The sequence below is a fragment of the Primulina tabacum genome, chromosome 15, assembly GCF_025594145.1.
Source record: "Primulina tabacum isolate GXHZ01 chromosome 15, ASM2559414v2, whole genome shotgun sequence".
In the NCBI taxonomy this organism is placed as follows: domain Eukaryota; kingdom Viridiplantae; phylum Streptophyta; class Magnoliopsida; order Lamiales; family Gesneriaceae; genus Primulina; species Primulina tabacum.
In genome coordinates this window covers 9,971,355-9,993,109 of record NC_134564.1, presented here as the reverse complement: position 1 = coordinate 9,993,109, position 21,755 = coordinate 9,971,355, and the positions used below count along the sequence as shown (strand labels likewise).

The 21,755-nt window shown below is 42.0% G+C and overlaps 1 protein-coding gene across 1 annotated transcript in view; it reads right to left on the bottom strand.

Annotated features, from left to right (window-relative positions):
- LOC142528089 (uncharacterized) overlaps nucleotides 1-21,755 on the bottom strand; it is a 51,913-nt gene that overhangs the window by 11,196 nt on the left and 18,962 nt on the right. The window contains exon 2 of the mRNA XM_075633144.1: nucleotides 14,314-14,570. Coding sequence (XP_075489259.1) covers nucleotides 14,314-14,569 — 256 coding nt within the window. The 5' untranslated portion in view covers nucleotide 14,570. The remainder of the gene's footprint in view (nucleotides 1-14,313; nucleotides 14,571-21,755) is intronic.

The following is a 21,755-nucleotide window of genomic DNA, read 5'->3' as shown; positions in this document are numbered from 1 at the left end:
GATTTTCAAACAGCTTCTCACTCCTGACGAGGAGGCTCGTTTGAAGGATGCTAGTGCTTCTGCTAAAATTTTTGAGGGCTCAAACAAGCTCTTGTCGGTAAGTTTTTGTTAGTCCCCATACCCTTTTCTTGCTCCGATCACTGTTGATTCTTATCGACCTTGTTTTTGGACAGGCCGCTCACCTGCTGATCTCGGCTTTTGAGGGGGTTGGAAGGGTTGCCACTATCTCTGGCAAGCGAGCCCGGTCTTTCCAAGATGCTCAGGAGAGGCTGCAAGAGGAGCTAGCCTGGGCTCGGGCCACCTATGAGGAAGAAGTGGCTAAGCTGCGCTCAGCTCTGGACAAGGCTCAAGAGGATATTATTGAAGGCCTTATCCGAGAGGAACGTCTGCAGGGCTCTCTATTTGTCTCGGAATCGAGGCTCCGTGCCGTTTCCGAACAGGCAGAGTTGCAGTTGCATCAGGCTGAGAGAGCTGAGAGTGCCCTGGGCCGGGCTGAATACGATAAGGACAAGTGGCAGACTTCCTTCCTCCAATCTCCTGAGTTCAAGAAGGCCGTGGTGGACAAGGCCTACCCTCTTTTTCAGATCGGTTTTGAAAAATGCCGGGAACAATTTGAGGAAGCCGGACTCTTGCCCCAAGATAAGGAAAATTTTCCTGATTTTGGTCTGGCCATTGCATCCCTTCCCAGTGATGGTGAGGAGGACAAAGAGGCGGCCGAAGAAGAGCAGCCCGAGCCTGAACACGTAGATATAGGCTAATATTTGTATTTTCTAACCTTTTCCTGTTCTGTAACTTTTTGGCCCTCGGGCTCTTATTAATGCAAATTTCATTTTCCCTTTATCCTCTCTGCAATCATATCTTGATAAGTCTTTCAATAACTAGGGTGATATAACTGCTTGCATGAAAATAACCAGAAAATTTTCTAAGTGTTGCGAATTAACCGGTAACTTCAAATAAGTACCCGGGATCTTGATCCTCGTAATGCATAAAATGCCTCATACTCCGCAAGCGACTCAGATATAAGCAACCTAAAACCCGGACATAAATCTCGGCGCGTATACCAACTAGAAAAGTTGGCCAAGAGAGCATATTTCGGGGTTTAGACTGGTCGAGGTGCGGTGCCCCGAGCCAGGGTGTAGTGCCATGGGCTTTTAAGAACCAAGGTACGGAACCTTGGGCCGGGGATCATGTCCCGGGACTTGGGAATGGTCGAGGTGTGGTGCCCCGAGCCAGGGTGTAGTGCCCTGGGCTTTTAAGAACCAAGGTACGGAGCCTTGGGCCGGGGATCATGTCCCGGGACTTGGGAATGGTCGAGGTGTGGTGCCCCGAGCCAGGGTGTAGTGCCCTGGGCTTTTAAAAACCAAGGTACGGAGCCTTGGGCCGGGGATCATATCCCGGGACTTGGGAATGGTCGAGGTGTGGTGCCCCGAGCCAGGGTGTCGTGCCCTGGGCTTTTAAGAACCAAGGTACGGAGCCTTGAGCCGGGGATCATGTCCCGGGACTTGGAATGGTCGAGGTGTGGTGCTCCGAGCCAGGGTGTAGTGCCCTGAGCTTTTAAGAACCAAGGTACGGAGCCTTGGGCCGGGGATCATGTCCCGGGACTTGGGAATGGTCGAGGTGTGGTGCCCCGAGCCAGGGTGTAGTGCCCTGGGCTTTTAAGAACCAAGGTACGGAGCCTTGGGCCGGGGATCATGTCTTGGGACTTGGGAATGGTCGTGGTGTGGTGCCCCGAGCCAGGGTGTAGTGCCCTGGGCTTTTAAGAACCAAGGTACGGAGCCTTGGGCCGGGGATCATGTCCCGGGACTTGGGAATGGTCGAGTTGTGGTGCCCCGAGCAAGGGTGTAGTGCCCTGGGCTTTTAAGAACCAAGGTACGGAGCCTTGGGCCGGGGATCATGTCCCAGGACTCGCGAATGGTCGAGGTGTGGTGCCCCGAACCAGGGTGTAGTGCCGTGGGCTTTTCTTCAATAACTGGGGCCTAGTACTTCCCGTTATAAGATAACAGAAACATTCATATCATTCTTTGAGAAAATATATCTTTCGTTTATTTCTTCCATCAAATAATTACATCTGTCATGCATAGTACTTCTTTAAATTAAATACATTTCAAGGCCTTTTGAGGAGATGTCCTTGAGCATCTTCTAAATAAAAGGATCCCGAGCTGACTTTTCGGGTGATTTTATAAGGTCCTTCCTATCGTGCTTCCAACTTCCCAACGTCCCCAGCTGGGTTGACCTTCTTCATTACTAGATCACCCACTTAGAAATCTCGTATCCGGACCCTTTTGTTATATGACTTCATAACCCGGCTTCGATATGCTTCCATTCGAATGAAAGCTCTATCTCTTTTTTCTTCCACCAAATCCAACTCCATAGCTCGGGACTGATCATTGTTGTCCGGGTAAGATTCTACCCGGGAAGAGGTTTGCCCGATTTCAACTGGGAGGACTGCTTCAGAACCAAAAACCAAGTTTAAAGGAGTTTCTTGGGTAGGTGCCTGGGGAGTAGTTCTGTAAGCCTAGAGAACACTGGGTAACTCTTCCACCCAATCCCTTCCTTTGCCTTGTAGCCTCGTTTTCAGTGCTTGCACAATAATTCTATTGACAACTTCTGTTTGACCATTAGCTTGAGGATACGCCACAGAGGTAAAAGATTGAGTGATCTTCATTTTCTGGCACCACGATGTAATTCCTTTGCCCTGAAATTGTCTCCCATTATCTGAGATTAGTCTCCTGGGCACCCCAAACCGGCACACAATGTTTTTCCACAAAAATTTCAATACTTCCCGCTCAGTAATTTTTGCCAAGGGCTCAGCTTCTACCCACTTGGAAAATTAATCCACGGCTACTAACAATAATTTTTTCTGAGCTCGGGCAATTGAGAAAGGACCCACGATATCCATGCCCCATTGATCAAAGGGGCAAGATGCCCAGATAGGCTTCATGAGAGTAGCCGGGCTGTGTTTAAAATTCGAGTGATGTTGACAGCCCTCATAAGATTGGACCACCCGAGCAGAATCTTGACTGAGAGTTGGCCACCAGAAACCGGCAAGCATTGTTTTCCGGGCCAAAAACATTCCTCCGAGGTGTTCAGCACAACATCCTTTATGAATCTCTCGGAGGACATAATCGAACTCTTTCTCGGACAAGCATTTCAAAAGAGGTCCCTGGAACGATCTCCTGTACAAAATATTGTTTAAGAGAACAAACCTGGGAGCTTGTCTTTTAGTTTTCTGAGCTCGGTCTTTGTCCTTAGGCAGTTCATTACTTACAATGAACTTAATCAGAGGTGTCATCCAGGAGTCCTCTGGTTCTGGTAACATTTCTTCCTCGGTAGAAAGGATCAATCGGGAAACATTCAAGACCTCCCGGGTGCTTACTTCTGACAAGGAAGCAACCATTTTTGCCAGAGTATCTGCCTCGCTATTCTCTTCCCGGAGTATTTGTTCAATATCCCAATCCGTAAAAACTTCTGCTCGGGTTTTGATGAGCCGTAAATACTTTAACATCCTGTCATCCTTAGCTTCATACACGCCCTTTATCTGCTGAGTAATGAGTTGCGAATCAGAATATAGAATAATCCGGGAAGCCCCGACTTCCCGGGCAGCTTGGACACCAGCTAGGACAGCCTCATACTCGGCCTCATTGTTAGTTACCCGGGAGTCAATCCTCAGCGCTAGTTTAATCTTTTCTCCCAGGGGAGATATTATTACAACCCCTACTCCACACCCAGCAAGGCTAGACGACCCATCCACGAATACTCTTCATACTTCCTCCTCATTGGGTTGGACCATCTCGGATAAAAAATCTGATAGAGCTTGTGCTTTGATGGCCACCCGGGGTTTGTATTCAATGTCATACTCCCCCAACTCTACTGTCCATTTGATCATTCGCTCGGATACTTCAGAGTGAGTCAAAATCCTGCCGAGAGGTCTATTGGTAAGAACAATGATTTGATGTGACATGAAGTAGGGTCTTAGCTTCCGGGTGGTCATGATCAAGGCCAAAGCAATCTTCTCCACTTTGCTGTACCGGAGCTCGGGTCCTCTTAGAGCATGGCTGACATAGTAGACATGCTGTTGATCAGAGCCTTTTTCTTTTACCAGAACTGAGCTGACAGCATACTCTGTAGTAGATAGATAAACAAATAGTTTTTCCCCGGGCTCCGACTTTACCAACACAGGGAGCTCTGCAAGGTGAATCTTCAAATCCTGGAAGGCCTGCTCACATTTTTCATCCCACCCGAATTGCTGGGCCTTCCTTAGAACCTGGAAGAAAGGATAACTCCTGTGTGCTGACCGGGATATAAATCGAGACAGGGAAGCAATCCTCCCGGTCAGCTTCTGTACTTCTTTGACAGATCGGGGGGATGGCATACACAACACGGACTTGACTTTTTCTTGATTCACCTCGATCCCTCGATCTGTCACTATGAATCCCAATAATTTGCCACTCTTGACACCAAAAATGCATTTGGCAGGGTTAAGCTTGATCACGCAATGCATTAGAGTGGCAAAGGTTTCTTCCAGATCAATGATGAAATTCTCAACCTCCTTGGACTTGCCCAGAATATCATCCACATAGATTTCCATATTTCGTCCCAGCTGCTTCTCAAAGACTTTGTTCATTAGACGCTGGTAAGTAGCCCCTGCATTCTTCAACTCGAAAGGCATTACAATATAACAAAATGTACCTCCCGAGGTGATGAAGCTGGCTTTATATTGGTCACTCTTGGCCAGGGGAATTTGATGATATCCCTGGTATGCGTCCATGAAGCTCAATAGTTCAAAACCTGAGGTGGAGTCCACCAGCTGGTCAATCCTGGGCAAGGGGTAATGGTCTTTAGGGCAAGCCTTGTTGAGATCGCGGAAATCTACACACATTCGCCACTTCCCGGTGGATTTAGGTACCAGCACCACATTCGAAAGCCATGTGGGGAATTGAATTTCTCGAATGTGACCGGCCTTCAGCAGCTCCTTCACTTGCTCATCAATAACTTTGTCCTTTTCAGGACCAAAGTGTCTCTTTTTCTGCTTCACCGGGTGAGATCCCGGGAGAATGTTCAGTTGGTGCTCCGATATCAGGGGAGAAATCCCTGTCAACCCCTGCTGCGACCAGGCAAATACATTAATATTAGATTTTAAACAGTTAATCAAACTAACCCGGGTGGATGCATTGAGGTCCCGAGCCACCCGGATTTGCTGGCCTGGTCCGATTTCTATCATCTCCTGCTCCTCCTCTGCTACAAAATGTACTTCCCTTTTCTCCACCACTCTTCCTACAACTTCATCCATCCTTGCCTTCTTCCCTTCTCTCTTGGTTTTGCTCTGATCAACCCGGACTGCCTCCACATAACATTTTCGGGAAGAAGGTTGATTTCCCCTAACTTCTCCTACCCGGCCTCCCACAGGAAACTTTATCTTTTGATGGTAAGTGGATGCCACAGCCCTTAATTCACTCATAGCCGGCCTCCCCAAAATGATATTGTATGAAGATGGGGAGTCCACTACAGTGAAAGAGGTCATCACTGTCTTCTTGAGATCCTGAGAGCCTAGGGTTAGTGGTAAGACAATCTCCCCTTCCGGGTAGACCACGTGGCCAGCAAAGCCAAAGAGGGCAGTTTCCACAACTTCCAAGTGAAAACCCTGCAAATCCATCTGCGCAAAGGCATCTTTAAAAATCACATTTACAGAACTGCCCGAATCAACAAAGACCCTCAAAATGTCATAATTTGCCACACGGGCTTGGATAACCAGGGCATCATTGTGGGACAGATTCACCCCTATCAAATCTTCTGGGCCAAAACTGATGACCGCCTCGTTCCTCCTTGATCCCTCTACCTCCATACTCTCCCTCCTACTTCTCGACTTTCTCGCCCGGTTGGAGTCTCCATCAGTAGAGCCTCCTGATATCATTTTAATCAACCCCGTCGCAGGGGGCAAATTATTTTTCCTCTCGGGCTCAGGCTCCCTTCTTCTCCCGGGTTCACTCCTCGGGTTATTCCTCATACCTCCCCCTCGGGCACTGGATCCTGGTTGCCGAGATGTCCAAGGTGGCAATCTAGGCCTCTGGTTATTGTGACTGGGTCTAGGGATGGACGGTAAGGCATAATTTCCCTTCAATGTTTTGCAATCTTCGGTGTTATGATAACACACTGTGGAAAGTGCAAAATCCTCTTTTCTCTGGCAAGGATAATTGATGGTCCGGGGCCAGGTCCCTACTGTATTCTTGTACTTCCCTTTCCCGGGCCATCTTTAGAGGCACGTGCTGAGAAAAGTGCCCTGCATTACCTCTCTTTGCCCCTTCTCCTCGGTCTTAGATACCCGGTCTCCTCTCTCCTTTTTTACAGCCTCCCTCTTCTGCTTCTGAGCCTCTTCCATATTGATGTACTTCTTTGCCAGAGATAATAAGTCCTCGAAATCGCCGGGCACCTTCTTGGTCAGTGATTTGAAAAACTCACCCTCCCTTAAGCCCTGGGTAAATGCGGTAGTCTTTGTCTCAGTGGCACAAGTGGGTACATCCAGAGCCACTCGATTGAATCTTCGAATATAAGCCCTTAAACTTTCCTCCGGGCTCTGCTTGACTTCGAAAAGACTGAAAGCAGTCTTCTTGTACATTTTGCTGCTGCTGAAATGGTGCGAGAACAACTTTTGGAAATCTTTGAAAGAACTAATACTCTGGGGGGCCAAACCCTCAAACCATCTCTGAGCCGAATCTACCAATGTTGTTAGGAACACTTTACACTTTATTCTATCAGTGTAACAGTGCAGCATGGCCATGTTCTCAAATCTGGCCAAGTGTTCCTCAGGGTCTGCGTTGCCATCATAGTCTTTTATTTTGGCAGACTTGAAATTTCCAGGCAGGGGTTCCCGGAAAATAATGTCAGCAAATGGGCATCCTCTAGTGATTGCCCGAGAAGTGCTCTGGTTCTCCAATTGTCCTTCCGGGACCTTCATCTTCTGCCTCAGCTCCAGCAACTCTTCCGCCACGGTTGGAGATTTGGACCCGGCACTGGACTCCTCAGCCTCCTGTCTCTCCTCCTCCTCCCCCAACTCCTGCTCTTGCTCCTGCTCACGCTCTTGTCTATTTCCGGGCAAACCAACAATTTATAGTGTTTGGGAATTTTGAGTGAAAATAATGGCTGAGATTAACACCTGCAAATAAGAAAGTAACTCGTGAATGGGCGCTGGAGGGGTGTCCGGCGTGGCCACTCCGATGCTTAAGTCAGCAGGTTGAAGATGATCACAAGCAATATTTTAAAGAAAATATGTATAATGCTTAGAGTTCAAAGATTTTTCAGGATCCTTTAATGACATTAATACCTGCTATTTATAGTAGAAGAAATGAGGTAGGTACCTCGATTCCAGTGCCACCTACTAAGTATGGCAAGCCGGTTGCCCATACTCTAGCTTCTGATGGCTTCTAGGACACTCCAAGCCCAAGTTGTTCTGACAGATTATACGGCATGTATCAATCATACTCGAGTGTGGTTCAATTATCGAGGTAACCCGGGTAGTAGAGTTCCCGGCTCGTTGATATAGAGCCCGGGCTATGATGACTGCCCGGGGAGAGGAGAAGTGCTCGGGATGAGGAGATCTGCCCGGGACCTCAGGAAAATGACTAGCTATTGGCTCTGTTTTGGGCTATTAAAATAACAAACCGGGTTGACGAGGACCCGGATTCTTATGGGGGTATCACCAGTAGCGGCTAGCTCCTCTCCAGAGGGTAACACTACTGAATACGCTACATATAGTCCAATGGTCTTGATATGGAGAAAATTCGTAAAGGTCTCCGAAATGAACGAATGTTTAGCCCCTGAATCTATCAAGGCATTCGTAGCTGAACCAGCTATAAAAATTCTTCCTGAAAGGTTGAAACATCACGGTGAACCCAATAATTACAAGAACTAAACTTATAGACATGCGAATGTCAAAGTTCTGCTAACCTAAATTCCCGAAATAACGCTGATTAGAACATGCAATCCTATCATCAATTCTATGTTCAAAATTTTAACCCAAACCCTCGAAACAATAACTTTCAAATATAAACTTGAAGCTTTAAGATGCCTGTCAAGAGCATAGTCTCCGGGATCGTCTCCACTGCATGAAGGGCGAAAACTCTGCCTTGGGTAGGCAGACTTCCTTGAGGGCAATTCTTCAGTAGGTGGTCAGGACTACCACACTTGTAGCACTTCCCTGAGCCTTACATACAAGCTCCAGCGTGATGGCGTGTGCCCTTAGCCCAGACTGGTAATCCGTGGCCCTCGGGACTACAAGTCCCTGCTGCTGCTGTCCTCTGTTCCTGGATGGGCCGTGGAAAGGTCTCTTACTCTGATGCTGCTGATGGGGAAGGCGGTGCGGTGCATGGACTGGTCGCTTGCCCTGGCGGTCTCTCTCAATATCATTCAGATCCTGCTCTGCAGCTAGAGCTCTGGAGACAGCGACATCATAAGTAGTAGGGCCAGCCACCCTAACATCACGGTGCAAGATTGGCCGCAGACCATCCATAAACTACCTCAACTTGGCTCCAGCATCATTCGCAATCAGTGGTACGAAATGGCAACCCCTCTCAAACTTACGGATAAACTCCGTAACAGTCATGTCTCCCTGTCTCAGGGTCATAAATTCCCTGGTCAACCTGGAATGCACCTCGTCAGTAAAATAGTTGGAGTAGAATACCTCTGTAAAGCGCGTCCAGCTCAGAGTAGCCAAATTCAAGGCTACAGATTCTCCTTCCCACCACAAGCGGGCGTCTCCTCCAAACAGATAGGTCGCACAACGAACTCTGTCCTCATCTCCAAGCCCCATGAACTCGAACATAACCTCAAGGGACTTAATCCAGCCCTCGGCAATCATGGGATCTGACGTCCCCGAGAACTCCTTCGGTCTCATCTTCATGAACCGCTCGTAGGTAGCCTCAGGTCCAGTCTACCTGGCTACCCCTGCATTGTTCCCCGCAAATTGCGCGAAGAACTATGACATTCCGGCTAGCATCTGGGCGTTCATGTCCGGTGGAGGGGGCGGAGGTAAATCTCTCTCCTGTCTATGATCCTCACCGTCTTCATGACGATGCTCATCATCTCTCATGCGCTCAGGAATGCGTCTAGGAGGCATACTGTTCCATACATATAACTCATACGTAACCAACATGCATAATTCCATTATTACTTTAAATTTAAATAAATACTGCATAGTCATAATCTTGACATAAAACATTTCATGAAATCATGCTGTTAAAATATTTTATGCTTTAAACGAAATGCGTAAACGTAAAACTTACAGACCGAACACATGACTTCGTGAGCTTCTCAAGATCAGTAGTAGTACAACCCTTTACAAGAACATAGGCTCTGATACCAACTGTAGAGGCCCGTATTTCGTATTTGCAAATTTGCGGAATTATTTAAAATTTTTCTTTTAAATAAATTACATGCCTCATTCATAAAATAAACTGATAAAAAGATCTAATGTTTAATGTAACAGTGGAAACAAATATTGTTTTCAAACCACAACTTAAAAATAATTCGTCAAAGTAAAAAATTGAGTTTGAGCATAAATAGTAAATGATAAAACTGAGGTCCTCGGGTTCCTACTACTGTCGACCCAAGCAAGCTCACTAGTCCCCGCCCTCGGTCTCGACCCCATCAGTACCTACAACAATCAAGTCTAGTGAGTCTAAAGACTCAGCATGCATATATCGTGAATAACAAGTAAATATATCATAAAATTTCATGTAACGTAAAAATATTGTATCATAAAGCGTAAGGGGGAAATCATGTCATGAGTAATTATAAATACGTGCATATCTGAAAATCATACGTAAAAGTTTGCTCGATAGAGCTCTGTCATAACATATCATATCGTAATTTTCTGTAGAGATAATGTTATACGCAAGTGGCCCATAACATAACATAACATAACATGCACGTCTGATCAGATTAAACCACAGTATACTGAGCGGTAGAGATCCTCACAGCCCTTGGACTGGATATCCGTACCCATACATAATCGTAAACCGGTCGTAAGTCACCGGGTGAATCAATCCCATAAGCGTAAGGTGGCCACAAGACATATCGCATATATCTCAAAAATAAACATTTTATATTTCATGCACGTAATATAATTGTAACCATGTTTTAATCAAATGAGTTGGATCGTTCCCAGGCTCGCTGAGACCTAATTCTAACATGAGAACATGCAAATAAACTTAACTTAACCAACACTTCATAATCGAACTACAAATGAGACAATTACGCCTAACAAACTTAGTATTCAACCTGGTTTCGTACCAACCCGAACCAACATTGAACCATCATTTAGCCATGATTAAAATACACCAAAAATACTGGAAAACATGACCCTAGGGCTGTAATACACGAAAATAGTGAATGGATCCCAAAATTGTAAAATGCTCTTTCGAGAGTCATTTTGGCACATTGCACCGTAAATTCTCGTATGACTTCTAAACTTAACCAAATCATGAACGGCCAAAAACATGACCTTCTTAACTCATTGAGGTACTGTCCAGTCCAAGACCATAGGCTAAAAGACAATCATGAACTCAAACGAGCCTCCTGAACCGCAACCATGCTGCTGTCAAATTTCAGTGGCCGCAGCTTTGCTTGTGTTGCTTCGTTTATAAGGCTAATGGCCATTGGGGCTTGAACCACCTACCAGAGCCTCTTCCCAACATCCTAAGGTGTGGCTTGAACCATGGCTAAGGGCCCTAGGCCTACCACAATCCAAGCAAACACCCAAGACAACCCAACGTTCCCACCCGAGAACCATACTGCTGCGCGTGGGGTGTATTGCTTTATGTTGCTGTCATTTCATTCCATTGGTCATTTGATCGACCATGGCATGATCTAGACATCCTGAGGTATTGTGTGAACCATGGCTAAGGGATAGAAGCCAACTAAGATCCACCTAAACACCACAAAGCCGAACCAACTCACACACACGAAAAATCAGAAAAACGAAACCGTGGAACACTTGTCTTGTTTTGTTTTAAAATCAATGGGACCATGAACCAAGCCTTGAAAGGCCATCTTGGTCACGTCCTAAACATACTAAGGAAGGGTTCTAACCATGGTTACAGGCCTTAGACCAACCATGATCCGAATCCTCACCTTAGACAACAAACAATGAAATCGAGACTCAAAAATTGCAACTTTGGAGAGTTGTTGTCCATTTCGTTTTGCTGTGGTGAATGGACTTAAAACGATGGACCAACGCCTTCCGAACACACTATATAACATGCCTAGATGCAGCCTTGAGTGCCTGGAATCGAGCCAACCTCCTGAAACCACAAAAAAACCAAACCCGTGAAGCACAAGGAAGAACCGAAAAAATCTGTGCAGTTTTGTTTTGAAAAGTTGCTATCATTTCGGTTTTTGCCATTGAAATCATGATCATGTAATGTTTTAAAATATTTATATGACTTGATTTAAGAGCAAAGAACAATATAAACATGCCTGGAAATTTGTTTTCGAAAGAAACAAATCAATATGACGAACACGGCGCGGCGGAGACGGAGTTCCTTTTCTTTTCTTACTTTCTTGATTACTTGATGAAGGCTCACGTTTTTTTCTCAGCCTATGCTTCTGAAATTTTGAATGAGAGGGTGGAGGTGTGTTAAGGAATGAAGGGGTAGGTTACAAGGAAAATAAAGGAGTCAAGAATGCATTAGAGGGAAGTTTCAAATTTGAGGAATGGAATGGTACAAGGAAATGATCTCCTTCCTACTTGATGCTCGAGAATGAGGAATAGATGGGCTGATTTGGTGATTGATTAGGTGCATAATAGTACTTAATTATTAATTAGTGGTGATTTAAAAGTGAAGGATTAAATATACCATGAAGGGTTAAGGAAGTGAATAAAAAATAAAGGGTTTCCAAACATGATTGAATCCTATAAGGGGGGTGGCCGAATTCTTGCTAACGAATGGGGTAAAAATATTGCTTAATTATTGGATTTTATCTACTTAAAGTTTTAAGCACTAATTATGTATTTTAGTGAAATAATTAAATTAATTTTGGATAGTAATTTTTCTTGCATGCATGGCTAAGTCTTAAAATAAATTACTAACATGTTAAGTTACAATTTCTTAAATAAAATAGGTCTAGATTAATTTATCTCAATTGGTTACACATTTTAATTTAGGCTTTTAAATTAATTATTGGACATAAAAGAGCTTATTTACTACTTAACTCCAATTAATTAAATAAACCCTTAAACATTCTTTTACCTTAAAATAAATTATTCCTTGGCTTAAATTAAATTTAGGAATATTTTCTTATTATTAAATTTTATCTCAATACTCCAAATCCAGTCCGACCTCGCTTATTTAACTGAAAAGATAAAACTAAACTTCTGCGATTTAAAATAAATGATCATGACTTAACAAATTTTAAAATGAATTAAACACTCATGCATGTATGAAAATCATTTTAATTTAAATAATAATAATTATGCATGGCTTATACGTAGTCTGATTTATCGAGTTCTACAGTAACTAACCTTTCTGTCCAACTAACCAATCTCTACAACAAACCAACACCTCAACAACATCAGGCTTCATTGCACTACGATATTGGTCAAGTATCCTACCACCCGTGCTAAAAGCTGATTCAGAAGCAACTGTAGAAATTGGAACACTCAAAATATCTCTGGCCATTTGTGCAATTCAAGATACCTAAATTGCTAAGCTTTCAAAAATGCAAGAACATCACATTTTGAAGATCTATCAATTTTCGGTTCATCCAAATAAAGATCTAATTGACTCTTTTGAGCTCTATCATTTAATTCTGTTCTTTGAAATTTGTCAAATTCTTACATCATAAATTAAATGTATTGGTAACGAAAAGTAAAAAATAGTGAGAAAAAGAAAAAATTAACATAAATACCTTCAAAACATCCATGCATCCACTGTCTGAATTTAGAGGAAGAGAAGCATTATCATCAATGCCACTGTGAAAACTCGTAGATGTGTTGCTACTACTTGATTTAGAAGCAAGGCCCATATATTCCTCAAACAAAGAAACTAATTTAGACTTCACCAGACTTAATTCGTTACTACCATGTTCGTAAAACTTGTTGTAACAAAACTCAACAAACTGCATCTTGAACCTCGGATCAACTATCACAACAATGGACAACAAAATGTTATAATCTTTCCAGTACTTGTCAAATTTCTAAAATATCCGATTGGCCATTGATCTCATGAAATCATTAGAGCTTTGCAAGGCTTGACTTAATGTCAATTGAACCGTAAAGACACGAGGAAAATAAAGGTTGGCAGTAGGATATTTCACCCCAGAAAACAAAGTTGTTGTCTCATAGAAAACCTCAAGAAATTTGCATATTTTCAGCTTGAACCCACTCGTCAACCAATGGACAGTGTGTGAAATTAGTATCGGTCAATTTCAAATGATTAAAAGCACGTCGATAATATATGGCACTAGAAAGCATCCAATACGTAGAATTCCATCTAGTAGGAACATCTTGCCTGAGTGATTTCTTAGGATCCAGTGAAGTTTGGGTAACAGATTCTACAAACTTTTTCGTTCTCACTTTACTGCCTTTTACATACTTTACACATTCACAAATCTTATCAGCGGAATGATCAATTATTTTCAAACCTTCTTGGACAATTAAATTGAGAATGTGTGCACAACAACGAACATGCAAAAACATACCATCATTCACCAATGAACAATTTAAACTGAGATGATCCCTTAAAAGGCCAACAAACACATCATTTGCAGCGGCATTGTCCAACGTAATTGTGAAAACCTTTCTCTGAATTCCCCAAGCATTGAATAAGCTATTGATTTTATCACACAATGCAATACCAGATTGAGGTAGAGGCATGTAAGAGACGTTGATAATCCTTTTTTGCAAAACCCATTTAGAATCAATAAAATATACTGTCAAACATACATAACCATCAGTGACAATAGAAGTCCACAAATCGGAAATGAAACAAAATTTTCCAAAGCATGAACGCATTTCTTGAGCTAGTCTATTGTATTCATTTTTATGCATCTTGAGAATATCAGTCCTTGCGGTGTTTCTAGTGAAATGATTGACTTGAGGTTCCAAATATGTAAAAATTGATCTAATTGCCTCATATTCTACAAACTGAAACGGTAAGTCATGTCTCACAATTGCTAATATTAGCAACTCTCAAGATCTTTCTTGGCTGAACTTTTGTGACCTTATGGCAAGACTTTTATCGCCTTGTTCTAACAAAGCCTGATCAATATCACGAGTTCTCTGTCTATGACACTGTTTGAGAATACGGAGTTGGAGATTACCTGTCCCCATGCTACTGTCTGCTTTGTACGTAGTCCCACATGCTTTACATTTGCAACGCTTTTCCTTTCCTTCTACTTCTGGAAGCATCTCAAAATATTGCCACCATTGTGACTTTAAGGGTCTCTTTCGTTTAACACTTCCGGAGGCCCGACCTTGCAAGTTAGTACATGTTTCTTCATCAACATCTAAATCCAACACATGTACATCCTCCACACTATCCTCCTCATGAACAAGAGCAATAGGTTCTGAACTCATTCTATCAATTAAAAAGCATAACAATAGGATTAGCTACAAGAAAAAAATGACAATTCCAACAAGTCACAACCTGTACGTACGTATAAGATTTTACATTTGAACATTTTGAAAATTTAATATATCTCATCACCATGTCAAAGCTATTCTTGCTAAAAATTTAGGCTCAATATATATTTAACTCATAGGACATCCTGTTTTGGACCAATATATTGTTGGATCTGGGTTTTCTACACGCCCAAACGCAGCGGAAGTTTTAAAATTTTTTATTTATTTTGACAATCAAAATATGTTTTGCTTTGGGCGCTCGTATGATTTTAACAAAAACATTCATAGGATGTTAGAAAATTATACCTTTGTGAATTAATCACGTGGCTCCAACTAATCCGGTATAAACGGATTAGCTCTTGATGAATCCCTACGAACTTTCTTCAAGGGAGTCCTTGTTTTTCTTCTAATCAGGTCCACGACTGGATGATCTATTCCTCTTCCAATTTGCACTAGAAAATTTGGAGAAGTTTTGCGTTGGAGATTGAAAACGAGAGACAGCTCAAATTTTTCCTTCAAAAGGAAGTGGCCGAAATTTTGGAGAGAAAAAACTTGTGATTTTCGAAAATTGTGAAGGTGGAGGCTAGGGTTATGGCTTGATCACTCCTATTTATAATTAAACCAAAACCTAATACACATAATTAACATTAATGAGCTTGATTACTTAATTGGGCTAGTCCAACTAGTTTAATTAATTAATCAAAGTCCATTAAGAAATTTAATTATTTAGTATGTTTGACTTTTACTCCTACAAGCCCATTAAACATACTTCCAACTATATTTAATTTAATATTTAATAAACTCAACCTTTGAGCTTAATAAATTAAATACATTACAAATTCAACATTTGAATTTAATATTTAAATTATAAATTCAAATTCTTGAATTTTATCACATCCAAAATTTAATATTTAATGAACTCAACTTTTGAGTTTAATAAATTAAATTATCAAATTTTATAAATTCAACTACTTGAATTATTCTCTCCAAATTTCATAAATTCAAATTCTTGAATTTATTTTCTCAAAATTTAATTATCATAAATTCAACTCCTTGAATTTACTATATCATAATATAAAATCAATTCCTTGAATTTATTCTCTCAACGGGAACAAACGATCCAGTGCTTGTGTGACCCTCAATGGTTCAGGGATACAGCTAGCCGTGGGTTCACAACTCTTTGTGATTCAGGACATAATCCTTTATTCGGGCTTACCCTAGTTAGCCCCATTCTTTTCATCAACACCTTGATCAAGAATGTCAGAATTCATTTCTAATTGCATCCATCGGATCATGGTAAGAGCGTCTAGTAGCATCGCCCCATGATCCCCTAGGTATCACTGATAGTGCCTGCAAGAACCAGTCGATTATGATTAACGTAAAGTACGGTCCCTTCATCTCATATATCCCGATCGAATTTGCAACCATTGGTTCATCGAGGGTTGCATATTAATTCGATAACTATGTGACACATATAATAGTGGCATCGCATGTACTATTGGAGAACTCCTTCTCCAACGTACATCTCATACTCTGGTCAGAGATTCCATGCACTATTATTACATCAGATCACATAGGACATCCACACCCGCAGGTGAGCGGTGTATCCCCGACTACAATGCACTGGCTCCTATATTTGTCGCAACTGTACCCAACCTTGCCACCTGATGACTCTCCTGGAGCTGGTAAACGAGTCAAAGCACAGCCCTAGCATATAAAGTCTCAGTGTTGTCCCGGGTCGTAAAGACTAATGGTGTACAATCGTAACCACGGACTTCTCCTCTCGATGAATGATAACCACTTGGAAAGTCCGAGAGAGGGTTGTTCGGTATAATCATCATATGACTACCCATCTGCATGTTTGGACATCTCCATGCCCTTACCAAGAAACGCAGTACACAACATCACATATGCTAGTCTCGAGCTCAAACGACCTTTCTGAATCGACTAGGAACGAATTTAGAATATGCAGTGTTTACAAATGAGTTTCAACATCGAATTACGATGTTAGGACATCGTATTCTCGCACCCAAGACGCAGCGGAAGTTTAAAAATTTTGTTCTTGGGCGTCGTGTGTTCAAAACCATTCATAGGGTGTTTAGAATTATACCTTTGCGTTCTCAACGCTTGGACTCCAAACTATTCCGGTGTTTAAGCGGAGATAGCCCTTCTTGTAAATCCCTACGAACGGCTCTTCGAGTTTGATCGCCTAATTAGGTCCACGATCGAAGACTGTTTTCCTCGTTTGGTTTGCACTAGAAAATCCAAACGATTTGTGCGTTGAGACTGTATCCTCCGAATTTTCAAAATCCGGAGACGAAGTGTCACGACGGTGGAAGAAAATCGCATGGCCTAAATTTTCCCCAACCCTTGGTATATTGGCCGAGAGATCCATGATTCAAAATCATGGTTTTTATGCTAATTAACTCTTAATTAATAATTAACCAAAATTATAGATTCTCAATCCATAATTAAGCAAATCTAATTTGCTTTTGGTCAAAATTTTCTCCCAAAAACTTAAGTGGTAGCCATGGGTTTGAAACCAAGGGAGGAGAGGTTTTGGAGTGGTTTTTGTGTGAAAAAACTAGGTTAGGTTTATTATGAGTCCTAGTGGTATACATATAGAGTGAGACTCCTAATCTAATTAGGAGTTATTCTCCCACAAGGACTCTAATAATTTCATTATATTTAAACTCTCATATGTTTAATATATAATGTATTTATTAACCTTACATAATACATGATATAATAATATTATATACACATATTTTATATCACCATATAAAATATCTACATGTATATGTATATTAAATTAAATAACAATTATTTAATTTATAAACTAACTCCTTAGTTAATTTAATTCTAGACTCCTCTAGAATTTTTATGAGAATTTGTGCATATTAGTAGTCACCACTACTAGCACAATCATTTAATTAGTAAATTCCAAATTCACTAAAAAAATAATTTCGAACTCATTATAATCCCGATCGACGATCCAAGAGCGCCGATGTACCAAAGATACAAATCTTGTTCATATAATGAAAATCAAAAATTTCGAAGATCAAAATTTTCATTTACCAAATTTAGAACTTACCATATATGGCAGTTACCATATTTGGCAGCTGCCAGTTTTAGTGAACTCCTTCACAAAACAGGCAGTTCAACTCTCCTTCCTTATTTAGCAATCATGCTAACTTCCACTTCTTTCATCCTATGAAATCAGCTCATAAACTCCTTTATAAGCTTCTTGTTTGATCTCCATCAAACTATAGTCGCCAAATTCCAACTCCTTGAAATTTGACTATCTCAACGGGAACACAGAATCCGATACTTTTGTGACCCTCAATGGTTCAGGGATACAGCTAGCCGTGGGTTCACATCTCCATGTGATTCAGAATAACATTTATTCTTATTCGGGTTTACCCTAGTTAACCCAATTCTTTTCATCAACTTCTTGATCAAGAATGTCAGAACTCATTTCTGATTGCACCCATCGGATCATGGTAAGAACGTCTAGTAGCATCGCCCCATGATCCCCTAGGTATCACTGATAGTGCCTGCAAGAACCTTTAGTCATGGTTAGCGTACAGTACGGTCCCTTCAACACATATATCCCGGTCGAATCTGCAACCATTGGTATATCGAGAGTTGCATATGAATTCGATAACGATGTGATTTATCTTTGAGTATTAATAGTGGCATGGCATGTGCAACTAGGAAAACACCTTTCCCTAAAGCACATTTCTTGCTCTGGCCAGAGACTCTTTACACTATTAGCTCATCAGATCACATAGGATATCTTCACCCGTAGGCGAACGATGAATCCCCGACTACAATGCATTTGCTCCTACGTATTTCGAAACTACACCCAACCTCGCCACCTGATGACCCTCGATGGAGTCGGTAAACGGATCAAAGTGCATGCTAGTACGTATAGCCCCTACATTGTCCCGGGTCAAAGGACTAATAGTGTACAACCATAACTGCGGACTATTCCACTCGATAAGTGGGAACCACTTGGATAGTCCGAGGGAGGGTTGTTCAGTGCATCATCATATGATCACCCATCTGTGTGAATGGACATCTCCATGTCCTTGCCAATGAAACATGGCGTTTACACCACATATGCTAGTCTCGAGCTCGAGCGACCTTTATCCTTGTTTTAGGCGGCTGAATCAACTAGGAACCTGTTTAGAATATACGGTACGCTTCATAATGAGTTTCATGATCTTACGTTGAGACGCAGACCTCATGGTACCTATTGTATATTCAAGGACCTTATCTATGCAGCTTGCATGGGTATACAGATAAAGTATAATGCCATAATCGAATAAAATCGTAAAATATTATTAAAATAAAGATTGTTTTGCATTAGAGTCAATAAAAGCCCTAGCCACAAGTTGGCTTGTCGGGCACCTACTCTAACAATCTCCCACTTGCCCTATAGCCAACTACCCATAGATCAGACCCATTGCTTCGCGATGCTTCTCAAACAATGGTCCTGGCAGGGGCTTCGTCAGTGGATCAGCAACGTTATCTGCGGAGGCGACTCTCTCTACCAAAATGTCTCCTCTTCCCACAATCTCCAGGATTATGTGGAACTTCCTCAGTATATGTTTCGATCGCTGATGAGACCTCGGTTCCTTTGCTTGCGCAATGGCACCGGTGTTGTCACAGTAGACCGGGACTGGTTCAACTGTTTGAGGAATGATATCCAACTCTTGGATGAAATTCCTCATCCAAACGCCCTCATACCTCAGTGGTTGAATCCGCTGTGGTGTCTTGCTTGGAACCCTTCCAAGAGACAGCACCACCATTGAGCTTGAATACAAATCAAGAGGTTGATTTCGAATCATCCACATATGTTTGGAAGCTAGAATCAATGTGGCCTTCCAATTTTAGTTCTCCACTCCCGTATACCAAGAACAAATTCTTAGTTCTTCTTAAGTACTTAAGAATGTCCTTCACTGCTTTCCAATGGAGTGGATCGGGATTCGACAGATATCAGCTGGCAACATGCATATGCCACATCAGGTCGAGTAGATATCATACCATACATAATACTGCCTATGGCAGACACATCTGGAATGCGGCTCATGATTTCTCTCTTCATCAGTCTTAGGGCACATAGACTTGGATAGATTCACACCATGAGACATTGGGAGATATCCTCTCATGAACTCCTCCGTAGAGAATCTCCTCAGTATGGTATCGATATATGTGGATTGAATGAGCCCTAACATCCTTTTGATCTATCCCTATAGATCTGTATTCCTAATACATATGATGCTTCACTCATATCCTTCATGGAGAACTTACCAGCTAACCCTACTTTAGTTGACTTCAACATCCCTACATCATTCCCAATGATTAGTATGTTATCAACATAAAGTACTAGGAATGTCACTGCACTCCCACTAACTTTCTTGTATACACAAGGTTCCTCAGGATTTTTGGCAAAATCAAACTCTTTGATAGTGTTGTCAAATCTGAGGTTCCAGCTCCTTGATGCCTGTTTGAGTCCTAAATGGATATCTGAAGTTTGCATACTTTATGCTCAATTCCTACTGATGTGAATCCTTCAGGTTGAGACATGTAAATCTCTTATTTAATATCCCCATTAAGGAACGCTGTTTTCACATCCATCTGCCATATTTCATAGTCATACCATGCTGCTATGGCTAGCAATATCCTAATGGACTTGAACATTGCGATTGGAGAAAAGGTTTCCTCATAGTCAATACCTTGCCTTTGAGTATATACTTTTGCTAAAAGTCTAGCTTTGAAGGTCACCACCTTCCCATCCGCTCCAAGTTTCCTTTTGTAAATCCATTTACATCCTTTTGGGAACAATTCCCTAAGGTGGATCTACTAAGGATCAAACACGGTTCGAATACATGGAGTCCATCTCGGACTGCATGGCTTCAAGCCATTTTAATGAATCGGCATAAGACAATGCTTCCTTGAAATTTCTTGGATCACATCCAGGAATGGGCTCACCTTGGCCCGTTTCAAGAAGCGGTCTCAACCTATTAGGCGGCCTCGAGATCCTTTCGGATCTTCTAAAAGCTTGTGTTTCTTTGATTGGTTGTTGGGATGTGGGTTATGCTACTTGTGTAGTATGTGGTTCTCGAATCTCATTGAGTTCTATCATCCCGCCTTTTCTATCCAACAGAAACTCCTTCTCTAAGAAGGTGGCATTCCTTGAAACAAACACCTTTGTTTCACTGGGATAATAGAAGTAATATCCAATAAAGTTCTTTGGATATCCCACAAAGTAGCACAAATTGGATCTACTATCCAATTTGTCTCTCATTGTCTGCTTCACGTAAGCAGGGCATCCCCATATTCTTAAGCAAGAATATTTGGGCGGTTTTCCCATCCATATCTCATATGGAGTTTTATTCACTGCCTTTGTATGGATTTGATTCAACAACCTTGCCGCTGTTTCAAGAGCATATCCCCAAAGGGATGGCGGCAACTCAGTGAATCCCATCATAGATCAAACCATGTCCATCTCGTTCGATTACAACGTTCTGACACACCATACAACTACGGTGTGACAGACGGAGTCCACTGTGAGAGAATCTCATTCTCTTCAAGGCAGTCTTGAAACTCAGTACTCAAGTATTCTCCACCTTGATCTAATCGTGGTGTTTTAATACTTTTTCCTAACTGTTTCTTTACTTCTGTTCTGAATTTTGAACTTTTCAAAGGCTTCAGACTTGTATTTCATTAAATACACATACCCAAACCTCGAATGGTCATCGGTAAAGGTAATGAAGTAGCAATGACCAAATCTTGTGCTAACACTTAGCGGGCCACACACATCTGTATGGATCAAATCCAATAGATCATGTGCACGTTTCACTTTCCCTAGGAAAGGGGCCTTGGTCAGTTTTCCTTTCAGACAAGACTCACACGTCTCTAGAGAGTTTATGTCTGACGAGTCAAACATGCCCTCTCCCACTAGCTTGTGTGTCCTTCTTTGGGAAATATGTCTTAGCCTAACGTGCCACAAATGTGTTTGGTTTAGACTATCTTGTTTTGTTTTGGTTGTTGAAATTATGTTTACTTGGGCATTCACTTATCATTGCCAAAACATTTCTGGCCCAGATAATTTCTTATGTCCACACTTCTT